The 18,974-nt window shown below is 32.7% G+C and overlaps 1 protein-coding gene and 1 long non-coding RNA gene across 4 annotated transcripts in view; one reads left to right on the forward strand and one right to left on the reverse strand.

Moving 5' to 3' along the window:
• Nucleotides 1–18,974, forward strand: part of LOC126888886 (probable ATP-dependent RNA helicase ddx42) — a 49,353-nt gene that overhangs the window by 18,530 nt on the left and 11,849 nt on the right. For all 3 annotated transcript variants that reach the window (XM_050657319.1, XM_050657320.1, XM_050657321.1), the window contains exon 2: nucleotides 7,068–7,427. In XM_050657319.1, coding sequence (XP_050513276.1) covers nucleotides 7,068–7,427 — 360 coding nt within the window. The remainder of the gene's footprint in view (nucleotides 1–7,067; nucleotides 7,428–18,974) is intronic.
• Nucleotides 17,055–17,883, reverse strand: LOC126888889 (uncharacterized). Its single transcript, XR_007699694.1, has 2 exons — nucleotides 17,767–17,883; nucleotides 17,055–17,447 (listed from the first exon to the last, which is right to left on the reverse strand). It is a non-coding gene; the product is annotated as an uncharacterized LOC126888889 (long non-coding RNA).

Here is an 18,974-nt window from a genome sequence, read left to right on the forward strand (position 1 = left end):
AATATAACAGACATTTTATAAAGACCATTAATCGGCTGAGAGCCAATCATGCTCTTACGCCATATTACATGCATAGAATCGGCTTGTCAGATACTCCCAATTGTACTTGTGGCAAAATCGGAGATCTAACACATGTCATATTAGAATGTCATTTAAACATAAATAACATAAACGACCTTTATAAAGAATTAAAAGATTTAAAATGTTTTTTCCCAATAAACCTTAATACTTTAATATTTACAAATGATATGGAAATTCTTCATCTCATTTATAAACATGTTAAATTATGTAAATACAAGTTGTAAACTTAATATAATAGGCATAATTTGTTAATGTGGTTTGAAAAAATTAAAAAAATATATATATATAAAAAAAACACATAATAAAATAATAACAAAAAAAATAATAAATAAAAAAAAGAAAAAAAAATAGAAACAAACATAAAAAAAAAATAGAAACAAACATAAATAAAAAAAGAAAAGAAAAAATAGAAACAAACATAAAAAAAAGAAGTGTTTCGCACAAATTAAAATATATTTTATATTTAAAAAACAGTAAAATAATTAAAAAAAAAACAAAATAAAAAAAGCTACACAATGTACCAATGTATCTATAAAAATAATATTGTAGAATGTACTTATGTTTATAAGAAATTTATTACTATGAATCTGCAATCAATCACAAACAAGTCTGGCTAATTGGCTCTGCCAAAGCCATTTTTCAAAAAAAAAAAAAAAAAAAAAATATTTCTTATTGAATGGAAAAAAACAACATTCCCTGATTATTAGTTCCAGTGCAGCGCCTAGAATATTCAAGGTACATTTTATGCAGACTTTGGATTCTAATTAAGTAGTTATGAATTCGTAACTACTTTAATAATGTTTTTCTTGGTATATAAAAACTTTGTTAATGTTGATATTCCGGTTGTATTCATACTTATAAACAATATAGTTCTTTTCTCGGAGCATTTTTTAAATCTAAAACAAGGAATTATTTAACCTTTATATTTAGAAATTATTCCTATTTCATTGTTTCGCATTAATTTAAACCGTTTAACCTTCCAATATAGTACCTAGTAAAAATCAAATAAAACCATATAGATATATGGTTTCATCAAGTACCATCAATCAAGTATCGAATTCAGAAATCCAAAATTTTTTTGGAGTACTCAACTCTAAATCGAATTTTTTGGAGTATTTAGATTTTTACTTTGAAGTATTTTTGGAAAAAATCAAATAAAACCGTAAATATTGAGTTCAGAACTCCAAAATTTTTTCAAAGTATTGAGTCCAAGATTTTTCCAAAAGTATTGAAAATAAATATAATATAGGTGGTATTTTTGAAAAGTTAGTTGAACGTCCTTTAAAATGAGGTATCACTCAACCCTCTTTTGTATTATAGATTTTGGAGGTTGCGTCCACCCCCGCTAGAGGCTTGATGTAATTTAGTTGAAACACTGGTCTACAAAATGTCCCACTCACAAATAAATTTGACATGTTTTTGCATATTCTTAGATTTTCTATAGGGACCAAATTATAGAGGGTGGTAGGTACCTTTTCAAATTGACACACTGTATACATATTATAATCATTATTATTTTATAACTTCTCGAGTTGTTTTAGATGTGTCACATAATAATTGTTTATTGTGCATTGTATACTTGACCTTAAAGTGAATTACATAATTTAAATGACATTGATGGACTGATTCATAAGTTTGTTTTTTGGGAATGGTTGGAAGGTGCGTCACGTATAGTTAGGTCACCTAATTGTTATTATGGGTCAATAAAGTAAGAAATTCCTTGCGAATTAATAGTTAGTTTCTCCTGAAAAGTTATACATTGAAATATGTAATAGTATCTTATCGTTCAAAATTGTACATAGTATATCTGCATCAAGCAAATTCCTGTAGAAAGAGTAACGCACTTCAACTACATTGGCACCATAATAAATGAAAAATGAACCAACAACCAAGAGTGAGCATCGGGAAACTAGATCAACCTTCAACTGTGTGGGGGCCTTTTTCAAGAGCCATAACCTTTCTCTTGGTATAAAAGTAAAAATGCTGCTATGCTACGTATTCTCTCTCCTTTTTTATGGTGTTGAATCATGTACCTTGAACAAAGATATGTGCCGAAAATTGGAAGCATTTTCCACATCGGAGAATTCTTAAAATTCCGTCGACTGACCGGGTCACAAATGAGAATGTCCTTAGGAGAACGGGGAGGAACCGAGAGGTACTAACCACCATCAAGTCTCGAAAGTTACAATACTTTCGATACATTATACAAAATGAATCCAGATATACTCTCCTATGCAACTCATCATGCAAGTAAAAATATTTGGAAAGCGAGGTCCAGAAAGAAGAAGAACATCCTGGTTAAAGAACCTCAGAACCTGGTTCAACACAACATCTGTGCAGCTTTTCCGCGTTGCTGCAGATAAGATGAAGATTGCCATGATGATCGACATTAAGAAGAAGATCGTTTAGAAATCAATTAGATATTATTACTAAATAGCTTCACTATTTACGATTCACAATTAGATGCATATTATCTTCATTTACAGCAAGCAATAATGTTTATGGCCTGATCAGGGAACACAAAATTTTACGAAAACCTCCAGAAAAATAAAGGAAGGATGAAAATTTGGGAATAGGTAGTTGAAATTGTCTATTATTGTATAAGAAAAAGTTTACAATTCTACATCTCCTCCATTTTACAAAAATTGGGAAATACGGGGTGAAAAATATTTTCTCGGGGGTGAAAAAATATACGTTCAAAATAAGTCCAAAATTATATAAAATGACTAATTCTAAGTAAGTAGAGGTTTTTCGCTAAGTTAATACTTTTCGAGTTATTTGTGAGTGAATATGTTCATTTTTAACAAAAAAAAAAACATTTTTTTGGACGGTTTTTCGCAGATAACTCGAAAAGTAAGTATTTTAGCGAAAATATGTTTTTAGAAAAAATATAGCTTATAAAAAACTGAAAAAAAATGGTGTATGCTTGAGGTCTGTAGACCCAGTAGAAGCAGAGTTCTAGCTAATGAAAAGTAGGTTCTTCTTCGTCAAATTCCAAATCGAATATTTCAATTTGAAATAACCCAAAAACAGAACTGGTTTTTATTTTGTTTTTTTTTTTTAAACTTCTAATAATAAAAGTAAGTGAGTTACGCTCAAAATATTGCTGGTCTTTTTTATTTTTTGCTAAAAAATCGCTTAAATCACCCCCTAATTAGCTTCCCGAATAAATTTAATCGTTACCGCTTCACAAGTTACTCTATATTGTTTATATTATCTATAAGTTTCATTGGTTCAAAGTGCTCATTTTAAAAAAAAATGGGTTTAAAATAAAACATTTTTTTTATTTTGAAAAAAATGGAATTAACTTAAAAATTATTAGTAATACCAAAAATCTCAAAGAGTAATAAAATGTTCGTTTTGCTTTTTTGAATATTTTTGATTTTTTGTTTTCTTGTTAGACAAAAATTGGTTATGCTATGGCTGTTCAAAATTTGCCTAAACTCGTGATTAGTTACTCGTTCAAGACATTTTAACTACAGCTTTTTCAAAAATAAGCACTTTGAACCGATGAAACTTACAGATCATATCATACAGTCAGAAAAATGAAAGAATACCCATGAAAGAACATATAAAACGCGCTGTATTTTTCTGTCACCGTGTCACAAAGAAAATTGCCCAGCGCAAGTACATGTCATAATAGTTATTACCTACAAGTTATTGCGCTGGCCAATTTTTTGTATGACACGGTGACAGGAAAATACAGCGTGTTTTATATGTTCGTTCATGGGTATTCTTTCATTTTTCCTATGTATGTATCGGTTTTAGAACGTCTTTCGACGTTGTCCGATGCCTAACTTCCACGTCCTTCTATCATCCCATTGGCCATCTCTAAGATCCCTTGTACTCATTGCTTTGGTTACCCCTTCTTTCCATGTGTTTTTGGGTCTTCCTCGTTTTTGCGGTTTGGTGGTACCCACTCCAAGATCTTTTTGGGCAATCTTGTGTCTTCCATTCTTTGAACATGACCATACCAAATCAACTGTTTCCTCTCAATGTCTGTTGTTAAGTAACCATCTAAGTAATCATTTTTCCTACTGTAAGCAAAGTAACTTGTCAAGTGGTAATGATAAAATTTATTTGTGGTTCTAATTAGGGGGTGATTTTCGCGATTTTTTTTTACCAAAGAGGCCAACAATATTTTGAGCGTAACTCGCTTACTTTTAATGTCAGAAGTTTGTTTAAAAAACAAAGATAAACCTTTGACACTTTAAAAAAGTTGAAATGAACGTTCCCTGAAAAGTCCTCCGTTTTGGGGTTATTTCACATTGAAATACTTGATTTGGAATTTGACGAAGAAGAACCTACTTTTCATTACCTGCAACTCTGCTTCTACTGGGTCTGCAGACCTCATGCATACACCATTTTTTTCTGTTTTTTATAAGCTATATTTTTGCTAAGAATATTTTTTTCTCTAAAATACTTACTTTTTGAGTTATCTGCGAAGAACCGTCCAAAAACATGTTTTTTTTTTGTTAAAAATGAACATATTCACTCGCAAATAACTCGAAAAATATTGACTTAGCGAAAAACCTCTATAGAACAAAAGTTGTTAAGAATGAGTCATTTTATCCAATTCCGGGTCTTGAATTGTCTAGAATTGTAAACTTTTTCTTATATAATAATAGACAATTTCAACTACCTATTCCCAAATTTTCATCCTTCCTTTATTTTTTTATTGGATCAAATTGTTGTTTGATCAGGCTATTAATACAGTCTGGGAGACTTGCATACCCGTTGAGAATGGTATTGGGGTGATACAATTCATTGTGGCGAGGAGAATTAACTCGTGTAAGCAGAAATCGATCCACCTCTTCGCAATGTTCCAGAGTATCCACCGCCCTCCCTCCCCCCTTGTAGCACTCTGAGGCGCCATAGGGCCTCTCTATCTGTAGGAGCACATAGGAGTCTTGGGTACATGGATTCCCATACAAAATATTACCCAGAAAAATGCATTCGCTCTATTCCCGCTACCTCTAGGTGACTTAGCATCGATCTGCTTGCTTTTTCGAGTCTGCTCTGGACCAGGTGGGTCCAGTTCGGTGACTTGGCACTCGAGGATGAGATCCTCTCTTGCCCATTTTTTGGGTTGCCCGCTTTATTTTGTGCCTTTTGTTAGCGTTTTATTAATTTTTTGGTAGCCAAAGCCGTTTTTTGTATTTTTTTTTCAGATTTTTTTGAGAGTCTTTGAAACATGGGACACAGAGAAAGGGAGTAAATAATATAAATGTTCAAAAGACCAAGTATATGTGCTGCACTAAGTCAAGCAATCCGACATCTACAAGAATAATAATTAGCGATCTAGAACTGGAAGGTGTCGATACCTTTGTGTACTTAGGCTCGCTGCTAACTAAAGATTACAATGTCAGTCAAGAAATTAAAAGAAGAATAGTGCTCGCCAATAACTGTTACTATGGCTTAAGAAAACAGATGGCCTCAAATATACCTAGAAAATTAAATTGACTGTCTATTAAACACTAAAAAGATCAATGATAACATATGGTTCAGAAACTTGGTCACGTACACAGAATGACCAAGAACTGCTCAAACGTTTTGAGCGAAAAGTTATAAGAAGAATATATGGAGGGATAAAAGAACAAGGTTTGTAGCGCAGGCGTTACAACTTTGAGTTGTATAGAAATTTGGAGAACCTGACGTTGTAAAATTCATTAAGATAGCATGCCTTAGACGGATAGAGCATGTAATCAGGCGAGAGGAAGATGTCATAGTCAGAAAAGTTTTTGACCGAAGAGGGCCGATAGAACAACGAGCAAGAGGAAGACCGAAACTTAGGTACCAAGACAACTTGGAAAATGATTTAAAATCTATTGGAATTAGTGCATGGAGAAGAGTTGCCAGAGACAGGGGCGAATGGAGGATTGCTCTGAAGGCTCATAAAGAGCTGTACCGCCACTGATGATGATGATGCTGATGATGATGATGTCTGAAACATATAAAACCAACATTAGTAAATACATTGTGATTCCAAAGTTAAGCGCGTTGTCTTCTTTTGACAGAGCTACGATTATATAGACTTTATTAAACGTTTGCTAATATTCGCTGTTTGAGTCTTCTATGCTTCCATCTATGGTACACATCATACCTTAATATCTCTTACAATAACCGATTTGGGTGATCTTCTAGCTCAGCTAATTTTATTCTGGCTTTTTCCTTAATCATAATCAGTGACCTTATTTGTTTTAGGTCTCTGAATAGGAACCATTTAGCTATGTATCTGGACACATTTGTAGCTTCTCTAACCAGTTTTTGTATGCTGTTTGAATATTATTTTTGTTGCTATGACTTGTATATTCCCATGCAAGAGACGCATATGTAATAATCGGTAGTTTATCAGTATGTATTAGTGTTGTTTTCATAGCTAATTTGCTTTGTCTTCCTGTAAGTCCATTTATTACGGATCTGGCCATTTCTTTTTTCAGGACTTCGTGTTGACATGTGGTGTGAATGTTAGATCTTGTTCCATTATGACTCCTATGTATTTAGCATCGTTTTGCCTTTGGGGGGTCTGTCTTTCACTGTTAGCTGTTCTTCTGGCTTACCCCTTCTTTTTTTTTTGAAGATAACCGTTTAGGTCTTCTCTGGATTTATTGACATTTTCGATTGGATCCTCCATTCTATTGTAGCGTGCCGTCTGTACATTTCTTACAGCTACATATATCGCGGTTCCACTGTTTTGTCTCTATTGCAATGTTATCTGCATAAAGGCAGAGAAGTGTTCTGGGTGTTAGAACTTAAAAGAAATTAGCAATCATAGAACATCATGTTGTCCTAATGGTATTATTTGAATAAGCTTCCTTTATTTTTATAACAATTTTGATGACTAAAAACAATAGTAAGAAGGTTTCTTGCCATATATAATATTAACGATCAGACCATGTACATATACTTATTTTGCGCTTACTCTCATGCATTATATATTATATATTAACATATTTTAATTTCTAATCAATTATGTATTTTTCTAGCCTTCAGTCTCCGTTGTTGGAGATGTTCGAGTGACATTGATTCATCCTGCAGAGATCCCTTTAACGACTATAATTCTCGATCCGGGTCCAATTCATACGTTTCGCAACAAAGCTATCAACAAAGACCGTACGAAAATCAAAGGCAATACGACTACAATAACAGACAATATGACAATAATAATTACAATAGGCAGTATGACCCTAATTACAACAGACAGTACGACCAGAACTATAATAATGGCGGATATAATGGAGGATATCGAAATGATTTAAATAGTAGACCGAACTACGAGACTTGTGACGACAACGAAGCAAGGAACAGGCGAATGAAGAATGTTTGTCTGAAGGAAATTGTAAGAGGTAAGTACATGCATTTCATAGTACACTTTATACAAGCTATACACTCCTTAGGAAGCTGAAGCTCTTTTCACTTGAAGATCCTTTTTGTGTTGGATATCATCCCATTCTGGGTTTGGTATGTTTTATAGCTATGAAAATATATATGTATAAAGTAACGAGTGCGCTAATAACCGGCAAAATAACGTAAAAGATGGAAACCATATTAAGTGGTGAGATAAAAAGGGATAAAACTAGTAGAGGTGGGAAATTTAGCGATAGAAACCTATAAATTTACATTATATTGACTGTTTCCCACCTTAGAAGTATCGGAGGAGTTTAGCAAATCATTGTAACAGTGACAGTTTTACACCGAGAGAAAAAAATTCTTGACATAAAGAAACTTTATTAATATTTAAGAAAGATCGACTTGGCATATTGCCTAAGAAATATATCTTTGTAGGTAAGATATAATTTTCTAAAATATTTCAAATAAATTCTACTGTAGCCAAAGAAATATATCTTAAACATGATTGCACTATCACTTTCTGGCAAACTTCAAACCCATTTATCAGAAAGAAATTACACTTGATCTTAATTAATTTTATTAGCCATAAATATATATTTTCTACACATTAGAAAACTATTCTTTCTGAGCAATAATATTTCTTAGTAAGGAATATTATTATTTTACTATTAATAATTAATTTATTTAATGTTAAGAAATATATTTCGCAGAGATAAACGTATATTTATAGTTAAGTTAATATTTCTTGAAAATAAAGTGATATTACATACGGCGAAATAAATCATTGTGTTAAGGTAAAATCATTATTTATTAACAAAACAAGATATAAAACGTTATTATTACATACAAATCTTTTCTCCACTCTTAAACCACTGGCTTCTACACAACAATAAAAGGATGGAGAGGCAAATCCAACTTCCTCAAATTTTCCTTCTTTTGTTAATAGCACTTTGTATATCAGTAATTCACTAAAACAAAATCGTTATGTAGAAAGAGTAAACTTACTTTAATAAATTTTTTTTATAAAGATATATAGATATTTATTTTGACAAATTTAGGAAATACAAAAAAAAAACAAATACACGGCCCCACATAAGAACTATTAATACTAATAATAATCAATCATATTTATGTAGTTCAAACATGGCATTATTTAACCTACACATCTTTGTCTATTTTTTCTTTTTGTTAATGAAATATTAATTATTTATCTGTATAATATTAAGTCACACATTAAACATTGTGTAGCTAAAACAAGAGGAAATATACAACCAGACATAATAATATGTAATTTTCTTAATTTTTGTAATCTAAAAGAGACAGCATACCTAATCATTAAGAAATTTTATTACGGGAAAGTATTATTAGTTTACATCTAAATCATTTAATATATATTAACTAATTCACGGTTTTCGGCAATAACATTTCTTAACCATAAACATATATTTCTTTTAGACTAAATGATTTCTTTATCTCAAATAAATTAACAGAAAAAATCCTCAGCATTGCACCCGCCATGTTTGATATAGCGTTGTATTGTATATTTTTATAGAAGACGATACATTCAAGAAACCTATTATAGTTGATACATAAGTATATAATACACATTTTTAAAAAGGTACTTACATGTATGAAGTTCTACCATTTTTGGAAGGCCCCGCAGTTGGTTAATAACTCCTTTCTTAATATTGTTCTGAAGCTATATATTATATCATTCTGTCCCAGCTTTAAATTGTGGCATATTTCCCAGTTAGAATAATAAGTTCCTTTATTTCAGAGTCGTCCATCATTATACCTAAAAAGCATATAAAGATACTATTATGTTTCTTTTTTAACCAATCGGATACGCAACAATATTATTATTACATCTTAAATTACTCAATTTACTTTTATTTAATACCTATATATGTACGTACCTTCAAAATATCCGTTAACTTTTAAAGTACACCAATAAATCCAACATCCATCTATATGAACATGAACATATCACGCCATCTTGACAAACACTGACGACTAAATCATAAATGGTTAATCTGCGCAATTCTTTTGTGGAAGAAAATCTCTTTGTAAGTAACATTTCGGCATTAATGACAACGTTATTATTTTATAACCACAGTTACTACAGAGGGTATTTCTGAAGAATTATTTCTTGTGGTTTAAAATATTTATTTGATTGCAAGAAAATTTCTTGTTCACAAATATAAATATGGATTAACTTAACATTATATTTCTTATACTGCAAAATATTTGTAGTTTTCAATTTAAGAAATAAAAACTTTAGGATAAGAAAATTAAATGTAACTATTAATGCGTTTCTTAGTATTGAAGAAATTATCTGTAAGAAATTATTGAGTTCTGTTTAAAAAACTCGTTTCTTTATGTGTGAACCGGTATGTTTAAATTAATAGGATATGTTTACTTTTAAGAAATATTGCTCAAAGAAAACGGTGTTTTAGGAGAAAAGAAATTGTTCTCTCGGTGTAGTTGACATACTCGTATGATACGTCTAAAGGTGGGAAACAATCAATATACTTAACGTAAATTTATAGGTTTCTATCGCTAAATATTCCACCTCTACTATGTAGTTTCATATCTTTTTATCTCACAACTTATATGTTTTTCATCTTTTGCGTTATTTTGCCGGTTATTAGCGCGCTCATCACTATAATATAGTATAACTGTAACATATACATATTACAGTAGACTCTCTCTATAACGAACACGGGTATTACGAGGTTTCGCTTATAACGAGGTACACTAGATGTCCCATGAAATTCCTATTGAACTATAACACCTCTATAACGAGGCATATTTGGTTATAACGAGGAGAAATGAAATCGAAGAATATGTTTCATTACCTGTTTTTGGGGTGGTGATGGCCATAAATAAATACCATAACTGCCTGTATACAGAAATGCCCAACGTCTGTGTGCTTATTGAGACCAGTGCTGTAATAAATTCCACCGTAATAAACTTCTTCCTTCTTCTTTATCTATCGACCGATATTGAATATTGTAGGAAATTTACAATTTACGATGGTCAAATTTCATTGTTGAGGTCGACCATCGACACCTAATAAACTACGTAAGAGGCATCAAAACATTTCAGTGGTGGTGGTATGCACAATTAATATTATTGTTGTCTGATATAACGAGATCCGCTTATAAGGAGGTAATTAGTCCGCCATTTCAGTTCTCGTTATAGAGGGAGTCTACTGTATATACAGTGAAGAGCAAAATTATGAAACAAATTCATTTTTCGGGAATAGCTATCTTGGAGACAAATCCCGAAACAAATCGATTTTAATTTTTAAATTTTGATTTTTTGGCATATTCATATCATGTTAGTGAAGTTATCATGTTATGATTTGTTTAAATAAGGATAGCTCATATAAAAGGTTATTCAATTCTCTATTCAATAATATATACTTTACATAACTATTTCTTCCATCTCTGCTATTTCTTGCAATCTTTTTGTTCTCTCTGTGTTAGTTTGTGTTTCTGCCGCGTATGTCATTATTGGTCTGATGACCGTTTTGTAAATTCTGCCTTTCATTTATTTCCCGATAATTTTATCGGGCAATCTGCGGTTCTGTTTGCGCTATTCACTTGATCTTCCATTTCTATTTCGAGCTTTCCGTAGCTAGATACTGTTATGCCTAAATATCTTTCATCCATCACTTTTGCTCTATTATCTGACCATCCAGCTCTAATTTACATTTTAGTAAATTTGCTGTTATAGATTAGTATTGCATCGTCTGCATAGCAGATTGTTTTAAGTTGTTTTTCTCCCATTTGTTATCATTGTTTAGTTCTTACTTTTTTTATTACCTATTTCATCCATGATCAGGTTATCCCATTGTCAGCTTCAATTGTCTCAGTTAGTTCTTATATTTTTACTTTTATTCTGTTGTTCTGGTAGATATTTAGGAGGTCGTTCAATATTCTGTCCTCTCTTGGTGATTTCCTATTTTTTAATATTCTTCCTTTACTTCTCCCTCAATACCTATACCTACCGACTCAAAATATTTGAGTAGAAATCGATCAACACGGTTTACCTCTAAAATCTCGCATACCAAATGCAAAAGCCCAAAGAAAAACTAGAGTACAAGATGCCGTGAAAATAATAACTACGCTAAAGTTAAATTAGGTGGAATGTGTTGCAAAAATGGACAAAAGGTGGACTAAGAGCATTATCGAGAGGAAAATGCCTTTAGAAATATAAATTTTTGGAATCCTCCAAATAGATAAAAAATTGATTAAAAATTGCACCAGATAAAAAGCTATCGAATCATTCTAGCCCAATCAGGGAACACAAAATGTTACGAAAACCTCCAAAAAAATAAAGGAAGAATGAAAATTTGGGAATAGGTAGTTGAAATTGTCTATTATTATATAAGAAAAAGTTTACAATACTACATCCCCTCCATTTTACAAAAATTGGGAAATACGAGGTGAAAAATATTTTCTCGGGAATGAAAAAATATACGTTCAAAATAGGCCCGGAATTGTATAAAACGACTAATTCTAAGCAACTTTTGTTCTATAGAGTTTTTTCACTAAGTCAATACTTTTCGAGTTATTTGCGAGTGAATATGTTCATTGTTAACAAAAAAAAACATGTTTTGGACGGTTTTTCGCAGATAACTCAAAAGTAAGTATTCTAGCAAAAAAATATTCTTAGTAAAAATATAGCTTATAAAAAATTGAACAGAATAGTATATGCATGAAGTCTGCAGACCCAGTAGAAGCAGAGTTGTCGCTAATGAAAAGTAGGTTCTTCTTCGTCAAATTCCAAATCGAATATTTCAATGTAAAATAACCAAAAAACAAAGCACTTTTTGGGGAAAATTCATTTCAACTTTTTTAAAGTGTTTAAAAAAAGGTTTATTTTTATTTTTTGAAAAATCTTCTAACATTAAAATAAGTGAGTTGCGCTCAAATATTGTTGGTCTCTTTTATTTTTTTTTCTACAAAAATCGCAGAAATCACCCCCTAATTAGCTTCCCAAATAAAATTAATCGTTACCGCTTCACAAGTTACTTTAGTTATGTATTGTTTATATTATCTATAAGTTTCATTGGTTCAAAGTGCTCATTTTTGAAAAAAAAAATGGGTGTTAAAATAAAACATTTTTTTTATTTTGAAAAAAAAATGGAATTGTTCATGGAATTAACTTAAAAATTATTACAAATACCAAAAATCTTAAAGAGTAATAAAATGTACATTTTGCTTTTCTGAATATTTTGGCTTTTTTGTTTTCTTGTTAGACAAAAATTGGTTATGCTATGACTGTTCAAAATGTGCCTAAACTCGTGATTAGTTACTCGTTCAAGCAATTTTAACTACAGCTTTTTCAAAAATAAGCACTTTGAACCGATGAAACTTACAGATCATATAAACAATACATAAGCAAAGTAACTTGTGAAGTGGTAATGATCAAATTTATTAGTTATGCTAATTAGGGGGTGATTTTCGCATTTTTTTACCAAAAAATAAAAGGGACCAACAATATTTTGAGCGTAACTTACTTACTTTTAATGTTACAAGTTTTTTTTTAAACAAAAATAAACTTTTTTAAACACTTTAAAAAAGTTGAAGTGAATTTTCCCCGAAAAGTGCTCCGTTTTTGGGTTATTTCACATTGAAAAATTCGATTTGGAATTTGAAGAAGAAGAACATACTTTTCATAGGTTACAGCTCTACTTCTACTGGGTCTGCAGACCTCAAGTATACACCATTTTTTTCAGTTTTTTATAAGCTATATTTTTGCTAAGAATATTTTTTTCGCTGAAATACTTACTTTTTGAGTTATCTTCGAAAAACCGTTCAAAAGCATGTTTTTTTTCTGTTAAAAATGAACATATTCACTTGGAAATAACTCGAAAAGTATTGACTTAGGGAAAAAACTCTATAGAACAAAAGTTGCTTAGAATTAGTCATTTTATCCAATTCCGGACTAATTTTGAATATATATTTTCCACCTTCGAGGGGGGTACTCCCCTCCATTTTTGTAAAATGGAGGGGATGTAGAATTGTAAACTTTTTTTATATAATAATAGACAATTTCAACTACCTATTCCCAAATTTTCATCCTTTCTTTATTTTTTTTGGGGTCAGATTTTTCTTTGATCGGGCTATTCAGGGGAGGCTCCACTCCAGTTGTAGACAATTACTGTCTTAATATTGTTCATCAAACCAATGCAATTAAGTAGGTATAGTTAATATTCACTTATTACAAAAACAATCATTTTGATGCATAATTGTTAGAAGGGCCATTTTCTCACAGCTAGAACAATCATTCTTACTAAGGAGATAGTATTTACGCATTTGAAAAAAAAAGAAATGTTCAGTACAATAGACAATAAAAAGAAAAATAATTATAAATGGTATTTATAGTGAATATGACAAATTGTTTATATATTTTTTTATATAACCTTTATTGTTTCAAGGTTTGAAAATATTCAAGCAATTATAAAATGCATTCATCGTAAAATACTAAGGAAAATGAAAATTACATGCCATTCTCCTACGTTGTTTACATAAAATGTGTTATTACAGAAAATGGTCACGCTTTACGATAATAAGTTAATCCTGATGCACCTACCCATTTGTTTTTACTCCTTTGACGATAAAATCATAAAAATATGTTTAAGAATTCGAAAGTTATGCATTCGAAAGTTAGTTCGAAATCTTATGCATGGACGTATCCCAAAGTATCGATCACAGGCCTACAGTGTTTTTGGTGCCGAAGTGTTTAGAGCTGATTTTGGGTAAAATTTGGGTGCTGATTCCGAATATGGCCTTAGTTTTGCTCTATCAGCTCTAGTTTTCAAGATAACGTAGGTCATGCCAGCTTTTATGCATTAAAATACGAATATGCTGATATGGATATACTAAATTAAAATAAAAACTAAACAATTAAAAAATACGTATATTTTAAGCCATTTCATCATCATCCAGCCCTTTGCGTCCACTGCTGGACATAGGCCTCCCTCATTGTTGTCCATTGTGCTCCATTTTGAGCACTTTGCATCCAATTCCTTGACATTTTCTTGAGATCGTCAGTCCAACGAGTAGTCGGTCTTCCTCTACTTCTTTTGTCTAATCTCGGCCTCCACTCAAGTAATCTCTTCGTCTACCTCCAATCACTGATTCGGGCGACGTGCCCGGCCCAATTCCATTTCAGGGTGGCAATTCGGGAAATTACATCGGTAACTCATGTTCTTAGTCTAAGTCTTAATTTCCAACTCGGTCACGAAGCAATATACTTAGCATTGACTTTCCATTTTTTTCTGAGCTATTTGCAGCATCTTAGAAGTTGTAGCTATCAATGTCAAAGTTTCGGCACCATAAGTCACCACAGGCAACACACATTGGTCAGATGTTTTACGTTTTAAAGAAATTGGTATATCGCTTTTAAAGATGTCTTTGAGTTTTCCATAGGCTGCCCATGCCCCATCTTCCTTGGTAGCGGTCCTCAATGGTTTTTATCTCTTGGTGAAGTCTCTCACCTTGCTCATTACTTGTGTCATCAAGTTTTCAGCGAAACGGTAGAGGTGGCTGTGAAGATAGTTGACTTTGATGCTCATATTTCATCCATGTGATTGGAAGTTATTCAGCAAACGGTTTACCAGCTCAGCATAGTTTTCACTTTTGTGATTTCCCAGAAAATGTTTCATAATATCCACAAATGAAAGCCGAGCGTTTTTCTCTACGTCATTTATTGACCCCACAAAAGCCGGATCCTCTGTAAGAAGTCTGATCTGTGGTCCATCAAAGATTCCAGCTTTAAGTTTTTCCATACTTATCTGGGGAAGTTCCTTCCTATGTAAACGAAGCATGGTCCATGGGCTATGAGCCATTATTAGGTGGAGGCTGAATGGGTTTACAAGTGGTAAATGTATCATTTTAAAAGTTTAAAAATACTCTCCAAGCTGTTTTATTTCCTTATAAAATAGTAATGTAACGATATTAAAGTATTATTTCTTGCATAAATAAGGCATAATACAGAGGACAACAAATATGTACTGAGGAATAAGTTTAATTAACAATGTACATTCCTTTGAATAGCACATTCTTCATTATCTCAAATATTTTCGGAAATCTAATTTCGGATTTTGTCATATCCATAAAACTAGAGCTGATACAACAAAAACGAAATCCATATTTCGATTTATCGCCCCTAATATAGTAAAAATCAGCTTAAGGATTCACGGCACCAAAACAATTTTTTTTTCTGTAGGCCTGTGTAATGGACTAATGAGATAAAAATAGTTCTGAATCTGTTTTCTTGGAGCATTTCTAAGTTAAATATCATGTTTAATACATAACTGTTTCTTGCATAACATAACTGATAATTGATGCAAGCTTTCATTGTACTCTGTGCTCATTGTCCCAAGGATGTTTGCATATCTGTGATTTGTCGAAGTCTTTGTTTAATGTCCGTTCCATGCTCGTTTATCCTAACATTTAGAGGTCTTGCAGCTTCTCCCACATAAAAGTTGTTGCATGCAGAGGATATTTTATAGATGCAGTTCCTTTTATTTCTCCTGTGTCATAGATAAGAGGATTTATGTATATTGTTAATTTTGGTTTTGGACAGAACAGTTCTCAGTGTATTGATTGGTTTGAAAGTAGTTGTGATATTTTGCTTATTTCGCACCCCTTTGCATATGGTATGGTTGTAATCTTTAAATCTCTTTTCTGAATTAGTTATGGTGTTTTGTTGGTTACTTTCTTCAATCTCGTGAAATTTATTTTTTATAAACATAACGGGCAATAATTTTTTGTTAAAACTTTTTTTAGCAGGTGTTTTTCTTTTTTCTTCCGTAAAATGTATTTTTATTGGAGCAGGTGTTTTGTATCATAATATAATGATTTGATTAAAAAAGAAGACAAAGCTTACGAGCATTAGCAGGAAAAAGATAACACAAAGTTAAACCCGTATAGAAAGAGTGAAAGGGATCACAATAGACGGAGAAAAGTTAAATCCTCTTCGTTTTGCAGATGACATAGTCCTTATAACTGATGACTGATGACCTAGGAGAAGTAATGGAAATGCTAAATGAGTTAGACGCTATCTGCTGGAAAATAGGCCTGAAAATGAACTTTTCTAAAACTAAATATATGACTAATCTGATTCCTAGCGGACAGCTGATTGATTATACGTGAACAAGAAGTAGAACTAGTGGAAAAGTACATTTACTTGGGTTATGAAATTAGAATTGGTAGAGATAACCAAACATGCGAAATAAAAAGAAGATTAAATCTTGCTTGGGCAGCCTACGGAGCTCTGAGAGACATGTTTAGGAGCAGTATACCCTTCGGTTTAAAAAAAAACAAGTGTTTGATCAATGTGTGCTGCCGGTAATGACATATAGAGCAGAGACACTGTAACATCCTGATCATAACAAGACCAGGGCATTAAGCAACAAAACACTGCTGGGAGAAACGAGGGGAGGAATTCCTTGAACATCCCTTAGGATATTCAAAAGAAAAACGTCCACCGTTCCATCCATCAGAATGGCGTTCTGCCCGACTGCTCAGCCCTGGGTTCGTTCCCTGTTCATTCTTCCTTCACACCCATCCCAGAAAGGTACAGGAAATAAAAAGTCTACCTAATCATTTTAAATGCACTATTTATTTAGATATAAAAAAAAACTTAACAAAAATCATTTTATTGTATACAGACAACCAAGTTAATTTTCTGAGCCCGTGACCGAGACCATGCTGGTAATCGGTACAAAAGTTATAAAAATAAAAATTTACTCAGCTTTAGGTCTTTCCGTCACAGTTCCTAAAGGAGGTCCCCAATCCCTGCAGAATTTGTCGTCGCCGGCAGTTAGGGGAAGTCTAGGGCTACCTTGTTGGGCTGTCTTGTCTCTGTAGGGCTGTCTTGTGTAATTAATTCTACTGATGCATCAGGATACGGTTGTAAGCCAGTTCCGCTCTTCAAGGTAGTGTGTTTTCTTTTCCAGGTAGTGCTTGATTAAAGTCTTCTTCCCGAGGTAGGGGCTAGAAAAATTCAAACAAGGATCAGTTTTCTCCCAAAAGAAAAGCCCGATCAGAAATAAAGCTGAGCATTGAAAGAAACACGATCTCAGCAGAATGTCTGACCACGGCGTGGTATTATTAAAAATAAAAAGAAACGGAAAGAATTCTATCAATAAAATATTATAACTATGTACAGAAAATAAAGTAATATATTATATACCAGAGAAAAAGAAATAAAATTATAAAAGTTTTTAAGCTTTATTTCAAGGAGAAAGTAGGTATCTGCTGTGCAAAAGAAATCAGTGAAAAACTTAGGCTAAAACTAGATAATTAAACTTACCCATTGTTTAACGGCCTACACACAAACACGATAATGTATGCCAATATTGTGCCTGATTTACGTGGCAATGGCAAAAGAAGTAAGTACAAATTTGTATCGGACTAAATACCTTCGAAGAGATGTACTAATTGATTTTTGATGATAGTAGGGTCGCTTATAGAAATATATAGTCCGAGGGACAAATACCAAGCGGAGCTTGGTGTAGCGTTCAATCGGCTGATTGAAACGTTACAACACTGACTCTAACCAAGGTCCCAAGGCAACAGCGTCGAAAATGCGGGTTGCTCAAAGGCGTATGGAAAGATCCATGCTGGGTGTAACCCTACGGGATAAAATAAGAAGTGAAGATCTCAGACAAAGAACCGGTATTGCAGATGTTATAGAACGTATCACCAGGCTCAAATGGAACTGGGCAGGACACGTCGCCAGGCTGAAAGATTCAAGATAGACACGAAAGCTGATGGAGTGGAGATCAAGAGAAGATAAACGCAGTAGAGGAAGGCCGCCTACACGATGGACAGATGATATCAGGCGGATTAGTAAAAACTGGCAACAATCAGCACAAAGCCGTGAAGTGTGGAAACAATTAGGGGAGACCTATGTCCAGCAGTGGACGTGAATTGGTTGGAGGAGGATGATGATGATGAGAAAGAGTGACGCACTACAACTACCTCGGCACCATAATAATTAAAGCATGGACCAACAACCAAGAGAAGAGCGCGCATCGGAAAAGCTAGATCCATCTTCAACCGGATGGGGGCCTTTTCAAGAGCCACAATCTCTCTCTTGATATAAAAGTCAGAATGCTGCGATGCTACGTCTTCTCTGTCCTTTTTTATGGTGTTGAATCGTGGACCCTAAAGGAAGATATGTGCAAAAAATTGAAAGCATTTGAGACGTGACTATATCGAAGAATACTTAAGATCTCGTGGACTGGTTAAAGAACGTCAGAACCTAATTCAACACAATTAATGATGTTGAAAAAGTAACTATTCGTTACAAAGTACTCGTTACTTACGAATACCGAAAGTAACGATTACTATACAGAGAGGCAAATCGTTACTTTGATTACTCTGATTACTTCGTTACTTCGTACCAATTGTATCAGAGCGAGTAACGACTATTGTATCTACTTTGATTACTTTGATTACTCTGATTACTCTGATTACTTCGTTGCTTCTACCCATACCAATCGTATTAGAGCGAGT

The sequence above is a fragment of the Diabrotica virgifera genome, chromosome 7 (genome assembly GCF_917563875.1).
Source record: "Diabrotica virgifera virgifera chromosome 7, PGI_DIABVI_V3a".
NCBI lineage: Eukaryota > Metazoa > Arthropoda > Insecta > Coleoptera > Chrysomelidae > Diabrotica > Diabrotica virgifera.